General features: G+C 40.2%; 1 protein-coding gene across 1 annotated transcript; it reads left to right on the top strand.

The window, feature by feature from the left end:
• The first annotated feature begins 2,643 nt into the window (after positions 1-2,643).
• On the top strand, positions 2,644-24,620 carry nelfb (negative elongation factor complex member B). Its single transcript, XM_037777622.1, has 13 exons — positions 2,644-2,982; positions 10,913-11,073; positions 11,166-11,265; positions 12,486-12,716; positions 12,856-13,041; positions 13,188-13,300; positions 13,396-13,498; positions 14,727-14,822; positions 14,984-15,126; positions 16,488-16,594; positions 17,033-17,174; positions 19,186-19,294; positions 23,141-24,620. Exons 1-13 carry the CDS (start codon positions 2,881-2,883, stop codon positions 23,297-23,299), a joined length of 1,752 nt encoding a protein of 583 aa, XP_037633550.1. The 5' UTR covers positions 2,644-2,880; the 3' UTR covers positions 23,300-24,620.
• Positions 24,621-25,208: the final 588 nt, after the last annotated feature.

Raw genomic sequence — 25,208 nt, 5'->3', positions numbered from 1 at the left:
TTTTCTCTCAGAACACTTGAATTACAATATGCTGAAAGGTTATGAAATTTTTTGCCCAATGATGCCAAAAATATACTGCCTACTAAAGCTTTAATGTAAGTCAAGTCACTTTTAAATTAAATGTGATAGAGGAGGGCTTTTTTTTTTTTAATGAACATTTAATGAAGTTATTTGAGTCACCAGGTCACAAGTCTTTAACTACAAGGCGAGTCTCAAGTTATTTACTTTCCATCAAGTCAAGTTAAGTTATCAAAATAGTGACTCGCCTCCACATCTCTGGGAAATATGTATCAGATAATAAGAAGCACAAGAACAAGAACATAAGGAAACAATTATAAGATTAGGGGTAATGTTACTGCCACTGTTTAGTAGATCAAATGCTTGTGGTGGAAATGGAGAAGACAGAAGATGCTTGGTCAGCTCCCTCGGTACACAAATGCAATGTTTGGCTGTACGTTGGAGTTTAGTGTTTACTTTCTGTTGCCAGGCAGCCCACTTTCATTTGCGGTGCCACTCGTTGACTTCTTGCTTATCCACGGAAAATATTTAGTTTGTACGCCTCCTGGCGTTAGCACACTGCAACGAACAGCGCTGAGCACAATAAGCCCCCAGGAAGAGCGCCGGTCGTTGATCCCGACCTTCGTAGTGGCCAAACGGAGGTACTACAACGTCCGTGTCCGTCACGTGATGCCATCGTGCCCAAAAATACTTTTCCCATAGACTTCCATTGGGAAAGAGACGTCTGGACAGGGGATCATTTTTTTTTAAGTAAATAAACTCTAAACACTCTAATAGCCCTTATTTAAATCATTAGGTCCTAAAAGTTGTAAAACGAACTAACAGCTGAATCCAGAATTATTTCCCTTCCTCCGTTCATATGAATGAGACCCAGACCGAGGCTGGAGCGCCAAGCCATGACAACTGCGTGAGGTTAGGACCCCGTGACTGAGTCATGAGACCGAGCGGACGCTACTGGGCCCAAGTTCCATGTGCCCAAGATCCGGGTACTTTTCCAGGCGGAAGTCGAGCCATTTTGTCTTCATGCGCCACTGAGCAACTTTCATAGGAATGAAATCAAATGGATTAAAAGATTTCTGAAGAATCCAGATAGTATATATGGAATATTTTTCCCAATCACTTTTTCAGTTAGATCAGTGGTCTTAATTCCTGTGTCCTTACTCTGTTGGAAAACTCCCTGTAAAACTAGCTAACTTCCATCAACAACTCTTATTATGTTGGGCTCTTCTTTTTAAACGGAATTACTCTCCTCACAATTGTATCTTGCGGAACAACACTTACATCTCACACAGAAACAAAACACTGTACTTGCATGATTGGTTTGGAGATAACATAAATACTGTAACCAATACTGTAAACCACCTCTTGAATGGTGAATTATATAGTTATGAGGTTTTCACTGACAAATATAATGTTCAAATTTCTCGTAGGGAGTTTGATATGGTTATCAGATCAATACCTAACAATATAGTGTCTTTAGCACAAAGCATATGTCGATGAACTATCCTTCTGTGAATGTCCCCCTCACTATTAATGAGGTTTCTGTATCTGATAAAAAGTGTACTAACGCTTTTATTAGAAATCATCTTGAACATGTTATTACTCACATATGTAAATATAGGTGGGTATGTTTAAATAGAAAACAATGGAACACTATATTTCTGTTACCTCATAAATATATAATTCCAAATAAAATCAAGGAGTTTCTATTTAAAATTGTACACATGGTACTACCCTGTTAAAGATAATATTTGCAAGTTCTTCATAACTGTTAACGATAGATGCACTTTTTGCAATTATGAAGGGGAAGCTATTGAACATGTGTTTGTAGATTGTTTTCATGCTACTTCTTTTTGGTTTCATTTACAGAAGAATCTCTCAAAACTTTTCGAAAAAGATATCATACTAACAAAGACTGAGATATTACTCACTGTCAACAATCCCAGTTTTTCGGCATATGAGATTTACATAATTAATTTGATTATTATCCCAGCAAAATATTATATACAAAAATGATATGCCTTAAAAGAATGCCCTCTTTTTTATTTTTAAAGATACTGATTTTAAAACATATTTGACTATGATTGAAAACTTAGAACTCAAAAATTCTAAATTGACTAAAGCTATTAAATTGTTTAGACATTTCAAATTTATTCCAATTGTTTAGCAGACCCCGGATGTTTTTTTTAAAAAAAAATTATTTTGTTTTGTTTTATTTATTTATCATTTATTTTGATATTATTTTTTTACTGTAAAATATTTTTGCAGAATTGTAATGAAAAATCTGAACATGCCATTATATTGTATTGAACTTTTGAAATAAAGTATTATAAAAAAAACAAAACTCATATGAATGAACGGGGCCCCGCCTCCAACCCTGTATCCAGTTCTCTTAATACATCCATGCTGAGCATCATAGATGCTGAGCATAGGCATGAACGCCTCTGTGCATGCTTGTAGTGCGCGCGCCATCTACGGAAGCCCGCGCCACCGTCTCGCGCGAGCATAGGACCATAGAAGTATTAAGAGAACGGACAGGACCGATGAGTTCTCTTAATACATCCATGGACAGGACCGATGAGGACAATGTGACCTACTGGACATTGTCCAGAAGATGGCAGTAGTGCAACATTAAGGGTGCAAGCTACCGTTAAAACCCGAAGAAGAAGAAGAAGAAGCATCTTCCCCATGATGTACATGAGGTTCATGAGGTTCCGTCGCTGGTGTTTCTGACGGACTGTTTACAAAGTTGCAACACAGGAAGTCGTGTGTTCGTGTGTTGTGTAGCAGGCTGCATATTCCCATGGTAGAATCCTTCATTCACACATCCATCTTTAAATTGATGATTAAAGAGAAAGGAGGATGTTCGCGGGTCTTCCTGAGCTCGGTATCTCTAACGGAGAGGACCTGAAGGAAACTCTCACCAACTGCACCGAGCCTCTGAAAGCCATCGACCAGTTCCAGGTAACTCTACCGACACCGACATCACGGTACAACGGTACAACGGGTTAGTTTACTGAACCAAACCGTGCTAGGTATTATACAACTCTGGTAGTATGTTAGAACGGTACATGTCCAACACCAGTCAAAGAGTCCCTACTGATGGAACGTTAGCTAGAAATGAGCTACCGTAACGTTACCGGTGTAACGGCACAGTACCGGTGTGCAAGATTAACTGGTGGCTGAATTAACTGGTGATATTCCCGTGCAGATGTGTGGTAGGAGTGGCCTGTCAGGACCCCTGTCGATTCACTCCCGCTTCTCCTTTCTGTCCGATTGTTTTGTCGGTGTCATTTGAAACATTACGACCAGAACAGTTTGCTAGCACAGTCATCACGCGGACGTGAGGCTGTGGTAGCGACGCCAATCTCAGCGCGAGGACATGAGAATGGTAAAGTAGGTGACTTTGTCGATGCCTGTTGAAAACACTGCCAACGTCAATAAATCATTTAAAACTTTTTCTTGCTGTCAGTGTGATATGTGTATGTATCATATCGTTATTAGTATGATGTGAAGTTGATTTGAGACCTGTTCATACTTTCATTCGTAAATGACAAATACAGTCTACACCCAGGTCGAACCCATTCAACTGTGGCAAACTGTGATCAAGTCAGATTAACTTGTGATACAACATCTGTAGGCTATCTACCAGCGATCATGTTTTATATTCAATGCTACAGTCATTAATCTCTCTCATCACAACGCTGTTTTTCACTGTGCAGCACATTCACCCAGATTACACTGCAACTAACGTTACCGAGACAGCATTTGGAAAACTACGCACAGGGTTTTTGTGTCTGCTGAAACATTACGATCGGATCGGTTGCTGAAACGTTCATCTCGATCAAGACAGAAATGCATGAAAACATTATCCATCTTCTTTGAGAAAATATCAATCGTATAGCTAAAAAAAAAAACACTAAATGCTGGAGTCGAACCACATGTAGGTAAGAGACTATTAATTATGTCCTAACGCACTTGAATATACCGCTAAGCCACGGAAACAACACACATACCTGCCTCGATTCCCACTATTAATTACTTTAGGAAACGTTAATAAATTAATGAAAAATAATACTATCTGAATGCATCTAAAATGTGAGAAAATTAAGGTATAATATATTGAAGCCATACAATATAATTTCTTTACAATTTATTCTATCAATACTGGCTGCCTTTTCTATGTTGCATCATTAAGACCCACCGAAATCAGATAACAGCATATGCATCACTATGGTGTGCAAAGTGCTAATTGTACATATCAACAACGTGCCCAAATTCTAGTTCAAATAGGTTTCTTCAATATAGGCTCTGTATTTTGACACAGACATACGTACATAGACTTACTCATTACTATGACAGAAGGAAAGACAACAATCATCATTAGTGATTCAAAATCAGCGTTGTTGGTTAACTACGTTATGTGTACACATATGGGGAATATGACTGTTCTTTTTTTGTATCGCTCTCAGTGTAGCCTACTTACACATAAATAGACATCACAGCTAAGAACAAAGACCACACGGTTGAACACATAAAGTTAAATAACAGACAGGACTGTATGTGCGTAGTTTTTCAACATGCTGTCTCGATAACGTTAGTTGCAAAATTCGAGTTAACAGTGTAATCTGGGTGAATGTGCTGCACAGTGAAAAACAGCGTTGTGATGAGAGAGATTAATGACTGTAGCATTGAATATAAAACCTGATCGATGGTAGATAGCCTACAGATGCTGTATCACAGGTTGATCTGAGCGGTCACAGTTTGCCACAGCAGCATCTCCACGCTTCCGCGGTGGAGCTGGTGTAAAGTTTAAACATCATACGGTATATTACAGGCTGTATGAAAGTATGAACAGGCCTCAAATCAACTTGACATCAGATTAATAACGATATACGATACAAATATAAGACTGACAACGAGAATATTTTGTAAAGGATTTATTGACGTGAGTGTTTTGAACAGGCATTGTCTCCTACCACCTACTTTACTCTTGTCCTCAGAGCGGCATCGTAACAGCAGCCTAACGCACGTGAAATTAATTTTCCAGCAAACTGTTCCGTTAGTAATCTTTCAAAAGATACCGACACATGAATGTGATAGAGAGACGAAGAGATCAATATGTTTATTTTCAGGTGAATCGACAGGGGTCCTGACAGGCCACTCCTACCACACATCTGCACGGGAATATCACCAGTTAATTCAGCCACCAGTTAATCTTGCACACCGGCTCAGACACACCTGCGCTGATGCGCGAGATTGTCAGCGTGGATGTATCATGGGATGGATGATACACGTCGCATGCAGACGAGGTCATTAATTAGACAGGTGGAGGAGAACATGTGGCTTTACAGCTATAAGCGTTATGCGGATCTGTTGCGTGATGTATTTGAGTTGTATAGTATTAACTGTCAAAATACCCAACCTTGTACATAAACCTGTACATAAACCTGTACATAAATCTGTACACAAACCTGTACACAAACCTTGTACATAAACCTTGTACACAAACCTGTACATAAATCTTGTACATAAACCTGTACACAAACCTGTACATAAACCTTGTACATAAACCCTGTGCATAAACCTTTTGCATAAACCTTTTGCATAAACCTGAACATAAACCTTGTACATAAACCTTGTGCATAAACCTTGTGCATAAATCTTGTGCATAAACCCTGTGCATAAACCTTTTGCATAAACCTGTACATAAACCTGAACATAAACCTGAACATAAACCTTGTGCATAAACCTTGTGCATAAACCTTGTACATAAACCTTGTACATAAACCTTGTACACAAACCTGTACATAAACCTTGTACACAAACCTGTACATAAACCTTGCACATAAACCTGTACATAAACCTTGTACATAAACCTTGTACATAAACCTGTACATAAACCTTTTACATAAACCTTGTACATTAACCTTGTACATAAACCTGTACATAAACCGTTTACATAAACCTGTACATAAACCTTGTACATAAACCTGTACATAAGCCTTGTACATAAACCTGTACATAAACCTTGTACATAAACCTATACATAAACCTGTACATAAACGGGAACATAAACCTGTACATAAACCTGTACATAAACCTGTACATAAACCTGTACATAAACCTTGTACATAAACGGGAACATAAACCTGTACATAAACCTGTACATAAACCTGTACACAAACCTGTACATAAACCTTGTACATAAACCCTCTGCATAAACCTTTTGCATAAACCTGTACATAAACCTGAACATAAACCTGAACATAAACCTTGTACATAAACCTTGTGCATAAACCTTTTGCATAAACCTTTTGCATAAACCTTTTGCATAAACCTGAACATAAACCTTGTGCATAAACCTTGTGCATAAACCCTGTGCATAAACCTTGTACATAAACCTTGTACACAAACCTGTACACAAACCTTGTACATAAACCTTGTACATAAACCTGTACACAAACCTGTACATAAATCTTGTACATAAACCTGTACACAAACCTGTACATAAACCTTGTACATAAACCCTGTGCATAAACCTTTTGCATAAACCTTTTGCATAAACCTGAACATAAACCTTGTACATAAACCTTGTGCATAAACCTTGTGCATAAACCTTGTACATAAACCTTGTGCATAAACCTTGTGCATAAACCCTGTGCATAAACCTTTTGCATAAACCTGTACATAAACCTGAACATAAACCTGAACATAAACCTTGTGCATAAACCTTGTACATAAACCTTGTACATAAACCTTGTACACAAACCTGTACATAAACCTTGTACACAAACCTGTACATAAACCTTGTACATAAACCTGTACATAAACCTTGTACATAAACCTTGTACATAAACCTGTACATAAACCTTTTACATAAACCTTGTACATAAACCTGTACATAAACCGTTTACATAAACCTGTACATAAACCTTGTACATAAACCTGTACATAAGCCTTGTACATAAACCTGTACATAAACCTTGTACATAAACCTATACATAAACCTGTACATAAACCTTGTACATAAACGGGAACATAAACCTGTACATAAACCTGTACATAAACCTGTACATAAACCTTGTACATAAACGGGAACATAAACCTGTACATAAACCTGTACACAAACCTGTACATAAACCTTGTACATAAACCCTCTGCATAAACCTTTTGCATAAACCTGTACATAAACCTGAACATAAACCTGAACATAAACCTTGTACATAAACCTTGTGCATAAACCTTTTGCATAAACCTTTTGCATAAACCTTTTGCATAAACCTTTTGCATAAACCTGAACATAAACCTTGTGCATAAACCTTGTGCATAAACCCTGTGCATAAACCTTGTACATAAACCTTGTACATAAACCTGTACATAAACCTTGTACATAAACCTGTACATAAACCTGTACATAAACCTTGTACATAAACCATGTACATAAACCATGTACATAAACCTTGTACATAAACCTTGTACATAAACCTGTACATAAACCTGTACATAAACCTTGTACATAAACCTGTACATAAACCTGTACATAAACCTTGTACATAAACCTTGTACATAAACCTATACATAAACCTATACATAAACCTGTACATAAACCTGTACATAAACCTTGTACATAAACGGGAACATAAACCTGTACACAAACCTGTACATAAACCTCGTACATAAACCTGTACATAAACAGGAACATACTAAAGTGCTGCTTGAGTTATCCTTTTCCTAAATCAGATATCTTGGGATATGTTAAAGCAGCAGTGGGTAGAAATGAAGCAAATATGATTAAAAAAGTTATTTTTATAAAACGGTCACTATATCCTGACAGTAGTACATGAGACAAGTAATTTGAAAAAAATCCTGTTCTTCTGTGTCCTCCGGTGCTCCTAACGGCATCTGCAAGATTTCAAAGACCGGAGGAAAACAACCAGTCAGAGCTGATCTGAGGTTTGCCGTCCAGCTGCCGTCTACGAGAGCCGGCTGTCAATCACTCGCGAACTCCGACCAAACAGTCAAACTAGGCAGCGCTGATCAAATATGAATCAATATTCTGTTACTGTAATGCCTATTTAATTTCAGAATCATCTTGTAGTGTACTGTTTAGCTGTAAAATGAGAAAGTTTGTGACTCGGCAGCCATGTTGAGATCAAGTTGAGGAAATACTAAGCACCTCTCACCAGCTGGAGCACAGCCAATAGGAATGCTCTCTCTCTCTGAAATGAGCTGTGATTGGTCAATGTCTCCGGTCACGGGCTAGATTTTCCAAAGCCTGAAAACAGAGCCATGTGAGGAGATGACTAAAATAGCTATACAAGACCATGTAAAGAGATGCAACCCCTACACATAGAACAATAAGAAACTATTATAACCTTCTCTTTTATTTAGGTTTTGCCTTCTGTCATCAGGTTTGCCTTCTCTACCTCTATGCATGCTCGTAATATATGCTAATATGATACCCCCGGAAGACACACAACCACCCCTAATTCTTTATGCACACAATCCTTTTTTTCTCTGGACAAGCTTCTGATAGTAAATATGATGGCTTGACATTTTTGGTCAAAAGAGGGAATATTATTTATAATATGTAAATAGTTTCATAATTCTTTAAAGCTGCACTCGGGAACTTTGAGCAAATATGATAAAAAAGTTATTTTTTATAAAACTGTCACTATTTCCTGATTGTAGTGAATGAGACAGATCATTTGTGAAAAAAAAATCATCTTCCTCTGCCTCCTCCCAGCGCTCCTAATGGCATTTGCAAGTTTTCACCACGCCTGAATGAAAACCGATCCGAGCTGAGCTGGAGCCAAGCAGTCTCTGGGCAGCTGTCAATCACTGCTTGCGAAAACCTCAAACTCCCATCAAACTGTGAAATTAAGCAGCACTGACCAAATATTTATCAAGATTTTGTTACTGTTACTATGTTACTATTTCTTGCTTAAATGTTTTCAGAAACATTTTTTAGTGTACTGTTTAGTTGTAATATGGGAATTTTTGACCCGTCTGCCACGTTGAACACAGCCAAGCCAAAACCAAGCACCACCAGGGGTAAAAGTAGGCTGGTACTGTCCTGTATTCCGTACCACTAGAGGTTCATTGCCTGTACGCAGTACCTGGAAGAGGGGTCAGCAGCAGCCGGCCAAAACCCACATACAACCCGTCACTCACGATCGCATTTCCAACAAGAATACACATCTGCCAACATCAGGTCAACATCCAGTTAGTTACCTTCGCCAAGGAGGTTCTGTTTTCGGTTTGTTTTGTCTGTTTGTTTGTACACTCATTAAGGTCTTTTCAGACGGGGAGCGACACTCCGCCTGCATACTCGCTTGGATCCGCGGGCTCTGACTGCGCTCCTCATGTAGACAAGCGCTCTGCGAGGAAATGCCAGACGCTATGCTTGGCAACAATGGAAACAGTATCTTTGCACTACTGTAGGCTATGTATCCCTGCCGGTACAACTGTGTGGAGTATCAAATATACCTAATCGCAGCTCGATTTCTTGACAAATGTGGCCATGCTATTTTACTTTCATTAACATTGCGAGATAGGACATTTGTGCTGCATTCATGTGGTGTTGGAATAATCGGAAATGCGGGTTAGAGAATACACTTTTTAGCATTGGCAGAGAATTTTGGCAAATTTGACTTGGGCGCTACTAGGGGTGGAACGGTTCACAAAATTTACGGTTCGGTTCATATCACGGTTTTGGGGTCACGGTTTTCGGTTTGGTTCGGTACATTTCTGTTACAGCGAGGAGATCGTGTTCTGATTTCAACATGCTTTTCATTTATTTGGCAAAAATAAGTTAACAAATGTTTGCCTTAACAAAAGTATGGCTTCCATAAGGAACATAAACTCTTCTACAATCAAATCTTAACTGAAAGAATATGTCTTCTACAGTCATTAGTGCAAACAAAAAATGCAGCTTTGTTATTTTCATATAAATATGATGTAATTATAGACTAAGGCCATCAACCTACATTGAAGCATAAGCTCAACCAGAACTATAATAATACAAAAAAGAACAGTATAATATGTCTCAATTCCCTGATTATCAGCTCTTATTGAAAGATTAGTTTTTCATAAAGTGCAGTATTTGGAGGAATACGGATGGATTTCTGTACCACTGTGCAACAACTATAAAACACATTACAGGGATTGTGCTGCTGGAATTACTGTGTTGCTTATAAGTGTATAGTAACTCAAATAACGTTACGTTAATCATATGCTGAATTCCAGCGTCCTCCAGGACTGCATAAGGCTGCATATCTTTCACTATAAACCTCTCCGATGCTGTAGTTGTGTTTTTTGCCCTGTCTGAATCTGCATCTAGAGGCTGTTTAAATGCTGCGGGGAGGAGTTTCTCTTTCCTAGCCGACTCTCTCTATTGACGGCCACACCGGGGTGATGTCTTCTCCATAAATTGTTCATCATATTGGAAGTGTTGCCGCTGGCATAAACCACACGTGTTTCACAGTGCTTACACAGTCGCCGTTTTATCCACCACTTCATCCGTGAAGGAGGCTGTGTCACGCTTCAACACATGCGCAGTAAAATCTGGTCTGCACTCGCCAAAATTGAGCCAATAGCAACGCAGGACCGCAGCTTCAGTTACACTGCGCATGTGTTAAACCCCGTACCTCAAGACCCATGTCCGCCCGTGTCCCAGCCTCCTTTCATAGGCCTTGATTTGTAGCGTGACAATAAACAGGAGCTAAACGCTACATGAAAAAAATACACAATCGGCCTCATAACTTATTTCAAATGAACCGAACAATTCATACACGCCTCGAACCGTGACTAGCGAACCGAACGGCTCAGATTTTTTACCTGAACCGTTCCATCCCTACCGATGACTCTTTAATGTGTTACATGACTGCAGATGGAAAATGGCATCCTGCTGCCGACCCTCCAGTCTGCTCTTCCCTTCCTCGACCTCCACGGAACGCCTCGGCTGGAGTTCCACCAGTCTGTCTTTGATGAGCTTCGAGAAAAGCTGATGGAGCGAGTCGCCACTATTGCAGAGGGCAAGGACGAGGACAGGTGTGTTATTGGTTGTTTTTGAGTGTGAGTAGTGTTTTGAAGGAACCAGCTTGGATGCTATTGTGCTTTGCTTTCTTTCAATTTACTTCCAGATATGGGAAGCTGGAAGAGCTGCTGGAGAAGAGCTTCCCCCTTGTCAAAATGCCGTCCATTCAACCAGTGGTAATGCAAGTGTTGAAGCATCTACCCAAGGCAAGTATCTTTAGGACTAGGACCTTCACAGTCACCAGATCTCAACACAACTGAACACCTATGGGAGATTACCACACAACATTTTAGACAGTGCCCTCCACCACCACCATCATTATAACACCTAATGGGGTCATATTTTTTGGAAGAATGCTGTTCATCCCTCCAATAGAGTATCACACACTTGGAGAATATATGACACACTGAAGCTGTTCTGGAGGCTGGTGGTGGAAGAACACCTAACTAACACACTTACTACGTTGGTTTAACCTTTTGAATTGTAACCCATCTGTATCTTGTCATAAACTGCAGTGAATATATTTGGGCCCTCTGGGAACCATGAATGACTGTACCACATTTCATTTGGTATAAAGCAAATTGTTGAACCAAAATCTTCAAATTGGCTTAGCAAAAGGTCAAGAGCAGCCCCAGAAGGTTTCCCGTTGCGGGACTGCGCGAGCCAAAAATGACGTCACCTATTGTGCTTAAAGCTCAAAGGCTCTGCAAGTGGTCGCAATGCTTGATCACGCACCTCTGACTTTTTGTAACTAGGTGCTTATCCTATTCAGGGTCGCTGGGGAACCTGGAGCCGATCCCAGCTGACATTGGGTGAAGGCGGGGTACACCCTGAACAGGTCGCCAGACTATCACACACACAGACAACCATTTACTCTCACATTCACACCTACGGGAAATAGTATCCCGTAGTGTAGTTAGTGTAGTCCGTTAGTTTCCTGCCACAATAAAATAAAAGAAAATAACTTAAATTACAAAGTAAAATAACTTAAATTACAAAGTAAAATAACGAATTGCAAAGACGGCTAATTCATTTGTAAACGCTTTAAAAGCAGGAGATCTTAGAAATCTACATCTGAGTAAATATTTTGCCAGCCAAAGCAAATTGTTTACAGGATATTAAACCTTTCAACCTTTGTTTCAGTATAATACATATAATACTTGACTCTTTTCTTTACAGGCATTGTGAAAAGCTGAAAGTATGTCCATGAGTATGAGATATGAGTTTACAGTTAATTGCTTCTTCAGGGAATATTTTATTTGTATGCCACCTGGTGTTTAGGAGAATACTGCAACGAACAATGCGTGCAGCATGAACGCCTTTGTGCATGCCCGTAGCTCGTGTGCCATCTGTGGAGGCCAGCGCCATGGTGTCTCAAGCAAGTATGAACAAAGCTTATATCTTTATCACACGCTCCCTCCTGCAGGTGCCAGAGAAGAAACTGAAGATGGTGATGGCTGACAAAGAGTTGTACAAGGTGTGTGCTGTGGAGGTGAAAAGGCAGATCTGGCAGGACAACCAGGCCCTGTTTGGGGACGAAGTGTCACCGCTCCTGAAGCAGTACATTGTCGAGAAGGAAGCAGCTCTGTTCAGCAGCGACCTCTCCATCCTGCACAATTTCTTCAGCCCTTCTCCCAAAACACGACGCCAAGGCGAGGTGAGTCACAGTCATCAGAACAGATTAGAGAGAGAGAGTTAGATTGGAGTTGGTTAGATTAGACACTAACCAAAGTCTTTGGGACATGAATCCCCGTGTGAGATGATGGCCTTGTTGTTAAGCTTTTCTGTTGTTGTAGGTGGTCCTAAAGCTGACGCAGATGATTGGAAAGAACGTGAAGCTGTACGACATGGTACTGCAGTTTTTACGAACACTCTTCCTACGAACACGAAATGTTCACTACTGCACACTGAGAGCAGAGCTGCTGATGTCTCTTCACGACTTGGACATCAGTGAGATCTGCTCCGTAGACCCCTGCCATAAGGTATGGACACCAACAATGATGGAGAATCATTTTAGTAATCGTTTACCATCGTACCGCTGAAGAGCCACAAACCCCATATTTTCACTGTTTTAGCTTTGTGTTACATTAATGTTTCTCCTTTGCGTTTCTGTTGTGTGCTGTGACAGTTCACCTGGTGCTTAGACGCCTGCATCCGTGAGAAATTTGTGGATGGAAAGCGAGCCAGAGAACTGCAAGGTTTCCTGGATGGAGTGAAGAAAGGACAAGAGCAAGTCCTTGGGTAACAGATGAGGGGATGGTTTAAGTTTATGAACAGAGCTGGTCATCTCTGATGAATTCATGAATTAATCTTTGGAGAGTTTTTGTGCATTGCAGCGACCTGTCCATGATCCTGTGTGACCCATTTGCCTGTAACACCCTGGTCCTAAGTATCATGAGGAATCTGCAAGAGCTGCTGAGTCAGGACGCTTTACCCAGGGTGAGCATACTGTGCACGAGGCGACATGATGCGGTCATGGTATTCTACTGCTTGACGGCTGGTGGCGGTGATACGGCAAAAATTTTGCAAGCAGCGTAGCCAGCGAAGAAGACTTGCTTTGTTTTGATTTGTGCAGCTTTGCCGGTGTTTTATGAGGAAAGAAATGCACTCAACAAGATACACACAATGTGTTCTTGTGAGTAACACTGAATGTAAACATGAGTGTTACAATAAAACTCCACAGGGCACATTTACATATCAAATATAAATAGGGATGACATGATCAACCTGTGTCACTATAAAGGCAACACTGTAGTGAATAACAGAGACTAGTTCTGGTTGTGTAACCAGGCAAAACTAGTGTTTAATGTGGACCGATGTGGCTCAGAGAAAGAGCAGGTTGTCCAATGTTCCTGAAGGCTGTGCTGTCGGTGTGTGAATGAGTCTTTAGATTAGATCCTGATGGGCAGGTTGGCACCTTGCATTCCCTTTTAACCCCCAACACACTATCGTCTGTAATGGTTCAGCTATATCACACATTTTATCGTGTCGTAAAACTGTGTCCTTTGGGCTGATGGATCACTATAAAGGCTACACTTACTGAAGTTAGAAGAGGATTTGGGCTGTGCCTTTATGAATTCTTTAGTCTATAAAATTATTTCTCTCATTACAACTGATCAAAGGTGAACAAAATATTAAATTAATGATGATATAAAACAAATCTGAAGCTGGAACCAGCAAATGCTTAACCGATAATCAAATGTGTTGGCGAAATCTGTTTGTTACGCTTCCGCGCTGGCAACAGCCATGGCCGGAGGCATTACGTCTTCAGGTTGTCCGTCCGTCCGTCCAGACCAAACATGTGAACACGATATCTCAGGAACACCTCCAGGGAGTTTCTTCAACATTGGCACAAACATTCACCTGGACTCAAGGAGGAACTGATTAGATTTTGGTGGTCAAAGGTCAAGGTCACTGTGACCTCATAAAACACATTTTTGGCCATAACACAAGAATTAATTAGCTAACTAGAATGGCCCTGGGAGAGCGCAGACCTTCGCCAAGCTGCCCGAGTACAATCGTTTTTCAAATGATAGCCAGTTTTTCCACCTCAATTAAATGTGCCTTCTTTATAGAGTTCCCTCTCACACACACACACACACACACACACACACACACACACACACACACACTCATTATACGTTGTTTTCTCTGTGTTTGTGAACAGGACAGTCCAGACCTGATGCTGCTGCTGAGGATGCTGTCACTGGGTCAAGGGGCATGGGACATGATTGACAGCCAGGTCTTTAAAGAACCTCGTTTGGTATGTACAGTATACACCTCAGCTGTACGTGTGCATCGGTTCATAAAATCACATCAAGTCACTGCGAAAAAAAATCACCATATTCTGTTCAGAGGGCAGATGAAGATCTTTGCATTCAACTGTGAGTTGTTGAATTTGTCTTGGTGTGTGCCTACTTTTAGGACTTGGAGGTGGTGACCCGCTTCCTGCCTGCCATGATGTCAGTGGTTGTTGATGATCACACCTTCACTGTAGAACAGAAGGTTCCCAGTGAGGAGAAGAGTTCGTCGTCATACCCCACCACCCTGCCAGACGCCTTCAACAGGTGAAGCACTGCAGGAGGAGAGAGGATGACAATCACCATCACAGTGGTCAATGACTGAGCCAGTGGCAATATATGATGGTAGAGCTGCAACGATTAATCAATGAATCAATTAGTTGTGACTATTAAATTCATTGCAACTATTTTGATAATTGATTAATCGATTTGAGTCAATTTTTTAAAGAAAAAAAAGTCAAAATTGGCTGTCAGCTTCTTAAATGTGAATATTTTCTGGTTTCTTTAACCCTCTAGCAAAGAAAACTAAACATCATCGTGGGCTTTGGATCGACATTTTTCACCATTTTCTGACATTTTATGTCCAAACAACTAATCAAGAAAATAATGGACAGATTAATCAACAATGAGAATAATCATTAGTTGCAGCCCTACACAACGACATCGTTCAACAGCGCAACTATGATGTGCAATATGTGTAATCTGTGGTTGTGATGTGCTTCAGTACATGTTGCTTTGTTTATAGGTGGTTTTTCATTATGCCTCCACACCAGCGACCAGTGTGGTTGGAGGCATTGTGTTCTCAGGTTGTCTGTCCGTCCGTCTGTCCCATTCTCGTGAATGCGATATCTCAGGAATGTTTGGAAGGAATTTCTTCAAATTTGACTCAAACATCCACCTGGACTCAAGGATGAACTGATTTGACAAAGGTCAACATCACTGTGCGCTCACAAAACATGATTTTGGCCATAACTCAAGAATTCATCTGCTAACTACAACAATTTCACCAAAATGTCTAACAGGATAAAATGATGAAGTGATGGACGGACATGGATGTAAACTACAACTTCACTGGTTGGCGGAGGCATACAACTGCAAGGCTGTAAATCTAGTAATTACCACTATAGAGGCAGCTATATGATAAGACAATATGTAATGTCTGCAGCATTTGAGTTCAACACTAATTTCCCTACAGGGACAATAAAGTATATGGTATGGTATGGTATGATATCATATGGTATCGTATGGTATCGTATCACATCGCATTGTATCGTACCCTAAATATTACAGGTGAAAATTGAGAGAGGGCAACAACAGACCTTCAACCTTCAGCTTTTACTCCAGTCACACCCAGTCACTTATCTTTCTGACTTGACCAGGGTCAAGTTATTTATAAATGAATCCTATCCAAGGAGTACATTAAGACTGTGTTCCGTGTGATTTGCTGTGTGTTACTAACTTCACAGCTTTAATGTGAACATGCTCATAGTCCGATTGGACCAGTGTTTAACAGCAGGTTTCATGAGACTACTCATCTGGATCGCAGCATGACTGTGAGACGGCCCAACGCTATTATGAATTATGAAAAATGCCTCAGTGAGTAATATTGTCTTGTTGCCCCCCCTCAGGTACCTGCAGGAGAACAGAGTGGCCTGTGAAATGGGTCTGTACTACATTCTCCACATCGCCAAACTGAGGAACAAGAATGCCTTACAGAGGTTACTGCCTGCCCTGGGTGAGTATCGCTCTTAACCTCAATTTTGTGTAAAATATGAGAAGTTGTAGAATATTTGAAACCATATTATCTAAAAGCACATTATTTTAAAGGCAACCTCAACCCAAAATGCAGAAACATCTCTTTTTTTCTTTTTTTACAAAATTGAATCTGACATTTAATTTTATTGACCAAAGTTTTCTGGTGTGGGAGTTTCTTGGTACACTGTTTTTTCTTCATTTTATTTTCATGTTTGTTTTGTTATTGACAAACAGGAAGTTAAAAGATTGACATTTCATTTGATGTGTAACTGGCACAGAAATGCACTGACACTGTATGGGTTAGCAGTTTGAGTCCAGTACATTACACTACTAGGGTCAGTAGTAATAAGACATCCATACAAGGTAAGAAGTACATGACTTGTGAAGATAACAGTGTGATCTCTGCCTTCCCCCACAGTGGAGACCTACAACGACATGGCCTTTGGTGACATATTCCTGCACCTGCTGACTGGACACCTCACCCTGCTCTCTGATGAGTTTGGATCAGAAGACTTTTGTTCAGTTGTCTTTGATGGCTTCCTTCTTACTTCTTTTTCCAGGTGGGCTGATTCTAGCAGAGCATTTAACCCCCTGAGACCCGACTGACTTTACTGTCTTTACAGATATCATATGAAACTAGAAAACCTAAGGAATCAATCGGTACCAACCATGTCATGGTAGCTTGTTGGGAAAGAGGTTAAATAATGCTCCAAAGTTCGGCTGAGTTTTTGTGAGGAAAAACTGTCATGGTCATTTTCAAAGGGGTCCCTTGACCTCTGACCTCCAGATATGTGAATGAAAATGGATTCTATGGGTACCCACGAGTCTCCCCTTTACAGACATGCCCACTTTATGATAATCACATGCAGTTTCTTGCATGCAGTAGAAATGTTTTTATATTGTGCATTTGAATATTTCTGCAATATTGAATATTTTCTCCATAAACAGTTTTGAATTACATAAATTGGGTCTCACTGTAAAGCTGAGACTCTTGTGGAGCCAATGAGCCCAACTGTATTCATGTGTGATGATGTTAGTCCCCATAGGAGACATTTCATTGACCTCACTGTATAAAATGACCTGTGGTGACCTCTAGGATAATCACAGCCTCATGAAACTTTACAGCCACAAACTAGAGACCTAGAGCATTCAGAGGATGGATGGATCAGACTAGAGACCTAGAGCATTCAGAGGATGGATGGATCAAACTAGAGACCTAGAGCATTCAGAGGATGGATGGATCAAACTAGAGACCTAGAGCATTCAGAGGATGGATGGATCAAACTAGAGACCTAAAGCATTCAGAGGATGGATGGATCAAACTAGAGACCTAGAGCATTCAGAGGATGGATGGATCAAACTAGAGACCTAGAGCATTCAGAGGATGGATGGATCAAACTAGAGACCTAGAACATTCAGAGGATGGATGGATCAAACTAGAGACCTAGAGCATTCAGAGGATGGGATGGATGGATCAAACTAGAGACCTAGAGCATTCAGAGGATGGGATGGATGGATCAAACTAGAGACCTAGAGCATTCAGAGGATGGGATGGATGGATCAAACTAGAGACCTAGAGCATTCAGAGGATGGATGGATCAAACTAGAGACCTAGAGCATTCAGAGGATGGATGGATCAGACTAGAGACCTAGAGCATTCAGAGGATGGATGGATCAAACTAGAGACCTAGAGCATTCAGAGGATGGATGGCTTTCCTAGCTACTTTGACAATAAGGGGGTTTTCTGAGCAGTTTACACAACACAAGTACTCGCCATCCAATCCCCGAAAATGCAATTCTTGCAGAAATCTTCAAATGTCAAAAATCTTTGATACCAAATAACAGCATGTATTTTTCTATGGTGTTCCTCGAGGTCTTGGTGACTTAATGTGGTATTTTGGAGGGATTATTGATCATTTTTGTCAATTCTCCAGTGGTAAAAAATGGTTAAATTTAGCACAAAACCTGTGTAACAAATGGTATCAACCCAAAAATAGAGCGTAGGGATGACCATCATATACTTCAATCACAATGTTCTAAACCCTTATACACTTTCACAATTATTTTTAAATAATGTATCTGTTTATCACAGACTTATGACTAGAGCAACTTGACACAGTGCTGAGCAGCATCTCAAATTAATCTTCAGGTTCCAGCTTTCAGATGATGTACACCACTTCTATGTGACATCTACTGCTGACCTGCTATCTCCCCCTAAAGACCCCTCTACCCCACTAAATGCCCACTGGACCCCCCTAAAAAAAACAAAAATGGGTCTATTGTGGGTCTCAGACGGTTAATATGCATGCCCATAGTTAGCCTAGTCTACTTTATAAAGCTGCACATAATTAAAGTGTGTTATCATTCTAAAACCCAGTGAACTGTGGACTAACAGACATGAGTGTCCAAACAGATACACACATCGCATTAAGCAGGCTGGGCGGGTTTGTAGACATGATGGTGCTAAATGGCATCACCGTTCCCAGGGACCCTTCAACATTACTCTTGTTGCATTTGACTCCAACCTCTCCGCCTTGTCTCACATTTTGTTTCTGTCTGAATGTTTTGTAGTAAAGAGAACGTCCACAGACACGCCCTCCGGATGTTGCTGCATCTCCACCACAAAGTGCTGCCATCGTGCATGGAAACCTTGATGAAAACTCTTGAACCTCCAAAACAGGTTGGCTTCATTTCTACATTCAGCTTATGCTTTGAAATGGACTGGAGTTGTAGTGATGGGTAGAATCAGGAAGAGGTCTCTGCATCCTGTAGTTCCACGATGACAGTGCATACCTCTGATAAAACACATAGCTCAAATCAAGCAATCTAACTGATATAATCACCACGTACCACGGCTATGACGTCTGATTCCTGTGAGCTTTCAGTATTACTCCGTGTCTGAGAAAAAAACGTTCTGACTAACGTGTTGTCATGGTTGTTTAGCAACAGGGTCACAGGGGTTGACGGATGTGATGCAGAAAAGTAACAAAGTTAGCTGCTACAAGGAAACATTTAAGGTTAACTTCTATGGAGGAGTGGATTGAGCAGTGTCTATCTCCAACAAAAAAGTCCACCTGCTAAACGACATCTAGAGCTCCGTAAAGAGGCACCACAATTCAGGAACTTTCTTAATATGGGTCTTGACACGAGCAACGTCCTCGCCACGCCAAGCAACACACCTCCACCTACCAAAGGAAGGCAAGCCTAGTACAAGCAGTTATCAGAGTCCTCCTACTGACGCTGGACAGTTTCTCAGTGGTTGAACAATAAATGACAACATACATATAATCTAAACAAATAGTCAAATAATGAAATCAGTATAACGCCAGCCTGTGATGAAAACAGAAATATGCTAAATGTTAGTGTACATTACATAGCAACTGCTGTTCCATAGCAACTGCTTTGGTATGTGCAGACGGCCAGCCCAGGAGGGCCTATTTTATTGTTAACATTAAAAGTTATTAAAGGTCCCATATAATAAAAAGTGAGATTTTCATGTCTTTTATATTATAAAGCAGGTTTAAGTGCAATGTAAATACTGTTAAACTATCAAAACGTTCAATATACGGAGAAATACACACAGCCCAAATTCAGTAGTTGTGTGTTTGAAACAAGCCGTCAGGATTTCTGTCCATTTGTGATGTCACAAATATAAAATATATATAGATCATTACACGGTTTTAAACATAAACATTCTAAATGTGTCCCAGTTTATTTCCTGTTGCAGTGTATGTAAATAACATCAGCTGACAGGAAGTAAACATGGACCCAAACTGTTGCCCAGCAACGCAATTCAGTTGCAATTCCGTTGAAATGCACTAAAATGGAGCGTTTCTGACTGAGGGTGAACACAGGTATATTCAGACAGACAGTACGAGGAAAATTAAAGTTTATTTTGAACATTACAGCATGTAAACATGTTCTAGTAGAAACACAGAATACAAGTATGAACCTGAAAATGAGCACGATATGGGACCTTTAATAAAAAAACGTTTAAATTGGAATTTGTCTATAACTTTCATATTGCCATAATTGATGACCGTTTTATAAAGCAATAGCTCACTTCAGGCAGTGGTATGTTGTGATTATATCACAGCATACCACTGCCTGTCGTGAGCTTGATTAAATGGTTGATTAAATATTTCAACCAAATAGAAGTCTTGAGCCTCATCCAGACCAAATGTATTAGTGTAGGGCAGGTGGGGTGACTTCATTCTTACCTTCGCTGATCAGTGATTGCGTCATGTATATGTGTGAGATCTGTCACCCCTGACCTCATTAAAAATTGCAGTCACAATTACCTGCTGTTTTTGGCGAACTCGCTGTTCCTCCCATGATTTAAATCTAGTTGTGAGAGACACTTTGCATTTTAAAAGTGTATCTCTGAGTTTCTATACATACAGTAGAGCTGTATTTCCTGTTACTTACTTTTAGCAAAGAGGATAGAAGCAAAGAGGCGAAACTCTGGTGATTTTTTGACAATGGCCGATGACTCCATAGTCATGGGTGTATAATGAGACGTCTGTCAATCAGAGGATAATTTTTTTCGAGGTAAATTAGCTTCCCAGCACGAACACTTAAATATCCCTCATTAGTATATCAAATCATTATGTCCTCAAAGTTGTAAAATTCACTAATAGCCAAATCCAGAGTTATTTTCCTCGGCATAATGAACGGTCATCAGACCCACGGGACTTTACGCCCTGCCCGCTCATATGACATATCTGGTTCTGCCAGCTTCCTGCTAGCTGTATGCGGCTGTAATAATGGAGATATCGGCTGTAATTCATCACTTTTATTATCTTCTAATACACCCATGGGCTGTATGCTGTAAGCCTGTACCGTGGTGGATGTATTAACGTCTCTGTTCCCAAACAACCGGCTATCGGCCAGTAGCTAGTAGTGCTAGTAGCACGAAATAAACAGAATTTAGTGTAGTTGTAGGCTATTAAAACACAGGGCAAACGCACCTACATCCATGGTCATCCAGTAGACATTGGACATCTATTTTGGATCCTTGACATGAAAAAGTTTGAGATTGCTCTCAAAATCTGTGTGCTGGATTTTTCCAACTTCCATTTATGTCCATCGCTCCCTTTCTGCTCCTCTGGGAAGCGGCTGGACAAAAAAGTTGAATAAATAAAAAAATAATAGTATGCATATTTATAATATTTTTATCGTCCAACACATGCCATTTTGAAATCATTTTGTTTACATTTGCACAGCACTTTGTAGGCGGACGTTTTACTGGCGTCTGGGAGTCACTTTCAGTTCAAAATGGCAGAGGCGTAGCTCTGCCGCTGGGCACTGATGTTGCGATGGAACAAACGATTGACTTTCACTTCTTAGCGATATACGTTCTTTGCTTTCATGAGCTGTGTGTAAAATGTGGCAGTTGAAGATGAAGAGAAAGATTTGACTAACCTGTTAGATCACTCGTTAAACTCCTTCAATGAAGGAAAAATTAAGTCGAAGTAGTTTGAAATTGCCTGTGTTGCTAATTAAATTACAGCTAAATAATTAATGGTAAATGATACTAATATTTCAATTCATACTAAGACCGCCAGCAATGGAGATCATCTGTCTATAACAGAACCAGCTCCTGTAATTTCCCAGTGGCTTCAATAACGTTTGGAACAACAACTTTTATTAGAAGGGTGGAGAAATCTCTTCATTGACTAGCAGGTGAAGTAAGAGTGCATACAACTGAACCTGTCCATTAACATCAGAGGTCACAGCCACAACCATAAATATTGAATTGAACTAATCTCAGATATTTCTTCTCTTGTTAATGTTGTTGCTATTCAGTCCAATAATTCAAGTGCCCTTAACATGTCACATGTCACACGATGCTACATTACATTTCCATTGAGCTGGTGAATGGGACTGAAAACATTATCATGATCTTTATAAAGATACTTTACAATATTGATACATATCATGAAATGGCAAATATTTTCAAAATCACATATAAAATAATCAAAGTGATGTTGAAACCAGTAAACTATGTTCCCTTACATGACCAAGTCCTTCATATGTGTGCAATAAAAAAGACAATGACAAACAATGACCCAGTCCTATATGCGTCCATGTTCATTTACTCCATCGAAGAGAAAAGGAGCGTTAAGAACTACAGTATACGGCTACTCTTCTTTAGACAGGATATCTGCTGTTAGTGCCCCTCTTGCTGTCATTTGTCCTCCTAAGCTGTCTATCTGGAAAGAACATTCAGCCAGAATCTTCAGAATCAAATTACAACATGCCTACAGGACATATATGGACGTATGTGCCCGGAAGCGTCTCAGACATCAGTTTAAGTTCAGACAATTTCAGACATCCACACACATGATCTCAGACTGACACAGATATATTATCTATCCAGTTAATCATTTCAATAAAAGTATCATATTGCAGCTTTAAAACAGAGCAAATGTATGCATGAGAGAAAGCACTCAGTGTTTTGATGGACTGTTTTATGTAATGTATGTACTGACACTGTGTGTGATGCTGTGCCTGGTGACCACAGAGCAGCGAGCCAGTGAAGGAGCTCTACACACAGCTGACGGAGAAGCTGGACGCCCAGAAGAAGAGCCCTGCGCCACCAGATGAAACTCCATCCCTGGACCTGGGGCTGCACCCAGTGGCTGTCCCCACCACCGCCTCCACCCCAACCAAGCCACTCTGAGGCACAGCAGAACCAGCAGCGAGAACAACAGAATCGTCTATCAGTGACTGACTGTAAATACAGCCACCAGTTAGCTCGTGATTTTTCAAAAAGAGACTGGACATTTTACATTATGGTTTGTTCTTTTTTTTAACGGAGGCTTATTTTCTTTAGATTTTTGTGTCTGAGAGGCTCTTCCAGCTCTGACAGTGTAGTCCAGCAGACATCCCTTTTTCTAAACTTTGTGCTCTTGCATTATTGTCAGAATATACAGTATCTTCATGTGTCATTGGGCTATCAGTGTGTGATTTGTGTCAGTAGTGCAACAACATATGCAAGTGGTTTCACACTTTGTGAAATATGCAAAGTGTTTGAGGGCTCTGTCGCAGTCTTTGTTTTAGGTCTGACAGTCTGCAGACTTTGTTTAAGGGAACAACCCACAATGCATAGCGGTGTGGCGTTACGACGACGACCGTGGAATGGCGATCATAAAAAAGACAGAAACAAAACCTGTAATGAGTCAACAAAAGATGATTTATTTTGATTTACAATTGCACATGTTAAACAGAACTAGTTGATACTGTGGCAGGATGTAGACCTCAGATATGACAATATAATAATAATAATAATAATAATAATATCAATAGTTTTACACTTCATTAAACTACATACAGCCTCACACTTTACTGAACATAGAAATGTCTCTGTTTAGGTCCAATGATCTCACAAAGTGCTTTCCCATTCATCAAATAGCATTAGAGCCCTCACATCCTCATGCACTCACACACTTACTGTCCCAATGTCCCGTTGATTTAGGGTAAGTCTGCACTGAGAGGTCAGTGCTTTGGGCTTAGGGGGGACATTGGAACTGGGCCAGAATGAAAAAATGGACTGCTGCAAATTTTCAACACCAAATCCAGTCCAGAGAAACAGATGAGAGAGAGAGCCTCATCTCTGGTAAGATATTTTTAAACTGCTCACTATATGAGCAACAAATGAGTATAGGGTTTTAGAATTACATTTTACTTGTCATAACAATCATTAAACCATTCCGGCCTCTTTTTTTAGAGTGGTAAGGGGATGGGGGGGCCGGGGGATGTTCAGGGGTAGAAAACAATCAACAGTAGATGTCACAGAAGTGGTGTACATCATCTGAAAGCTGGGACCTGACGATTAATCTGAAATGCGGCTCAGCACCGTGTGTCAAGTCGTTCTAGTCATTAATAAGAAAGAAAAATTAATGAATTAATTGTGAAAGTGTGTAAGAGCATAGAATATGATGATAGAAGTTTGTGATGGCCTTTCCCATGTTTACTTATGTCTCATAAATTGTTGCAGCAATTTTTGGGTTGCCATTTGTTTCAAAGATTTGGTGTTAAATGTAACTATTTTTTACCACTCGAGAATTGGCACAAAAGATATTATTTATATTGGCAAAAGAATGACGATCCCTGATAAAGCCTGTTTGATCCATGGAAATGATGTCCGTCATAACAGTGTCTAACCTAGAGGCAAGAAGATTGGCTAATATCTTTACATCTCCATCCGGAAGCGCTGTTAGTCGATATGGGCCACATGCCTGCTGGGTTTAATAGAAGTGTAGTAGTAACTTGTCTGAGAGTTGCTGTTAGGCCTCCTGATCCAGTGAATTTCAAGCATTCAAACATTTCAAGCAGAAGAGCTAATTTGAATGAAAACTCTTAGTAGAATTCAGTTGGGTAGCCGTCTGGTCCGAGGGCCGTGCCACTTTGCATTGCTGTGATTGATTTGACGACCTCCTCCAGTGTGAGGGGCTCATCCAAATGTCTCCTCCTATTAGTGCATGGATGGACCAGGTGGTTCACAAATTGGAGCATATCTGAATCGTCCTGTGGAAATTCAGATGTATATACATTTGAATACAAATGTTTGAAAGTGTTATTTATTTCAA

This window comes from Sebastes umbrosus, chromosome 8 (genome assembly GCF_015220745.1).
Source record: "Sebastes umbrosus isolate fSebUmb1 chromosome 8, fSebUmb1.pri, whole genome shotgun sequence".
NCBI lineage: Eukaryota > Metazoa > Chordata > Actinopteri > Perciformes > Sebastidae > Sebastes > Sebastes umbrosus.
This window is presented reverse-complemented; position numbering and strand designations above follow the sequence as displayed.

Bases quoted from the DNA above. Each gene is read 5' to 3' on its own strand.
- nelfb (XM_037777622.1), top strand. From the start codon at position 2,881: ATGTTCGCGGGTCTTCCTGAGCTCGGTATCTCTAACGGAGAGGACCTG. The intron at 11,074-11,165 runs GTGTGTTATTGG...ATTTACTTCCAG, and splicing joins GAGGGCAAGGACGAGGACAG to ATATGGGAAGCTGGAAGAGC. The intron at 12,717-12,855 runs GTGAGTCACAGT...CTGTTGTTGTAG, and splicing joins AAACACGACGCCAAGGCGAG to GTGGTCCTAAAGCTGACGCA.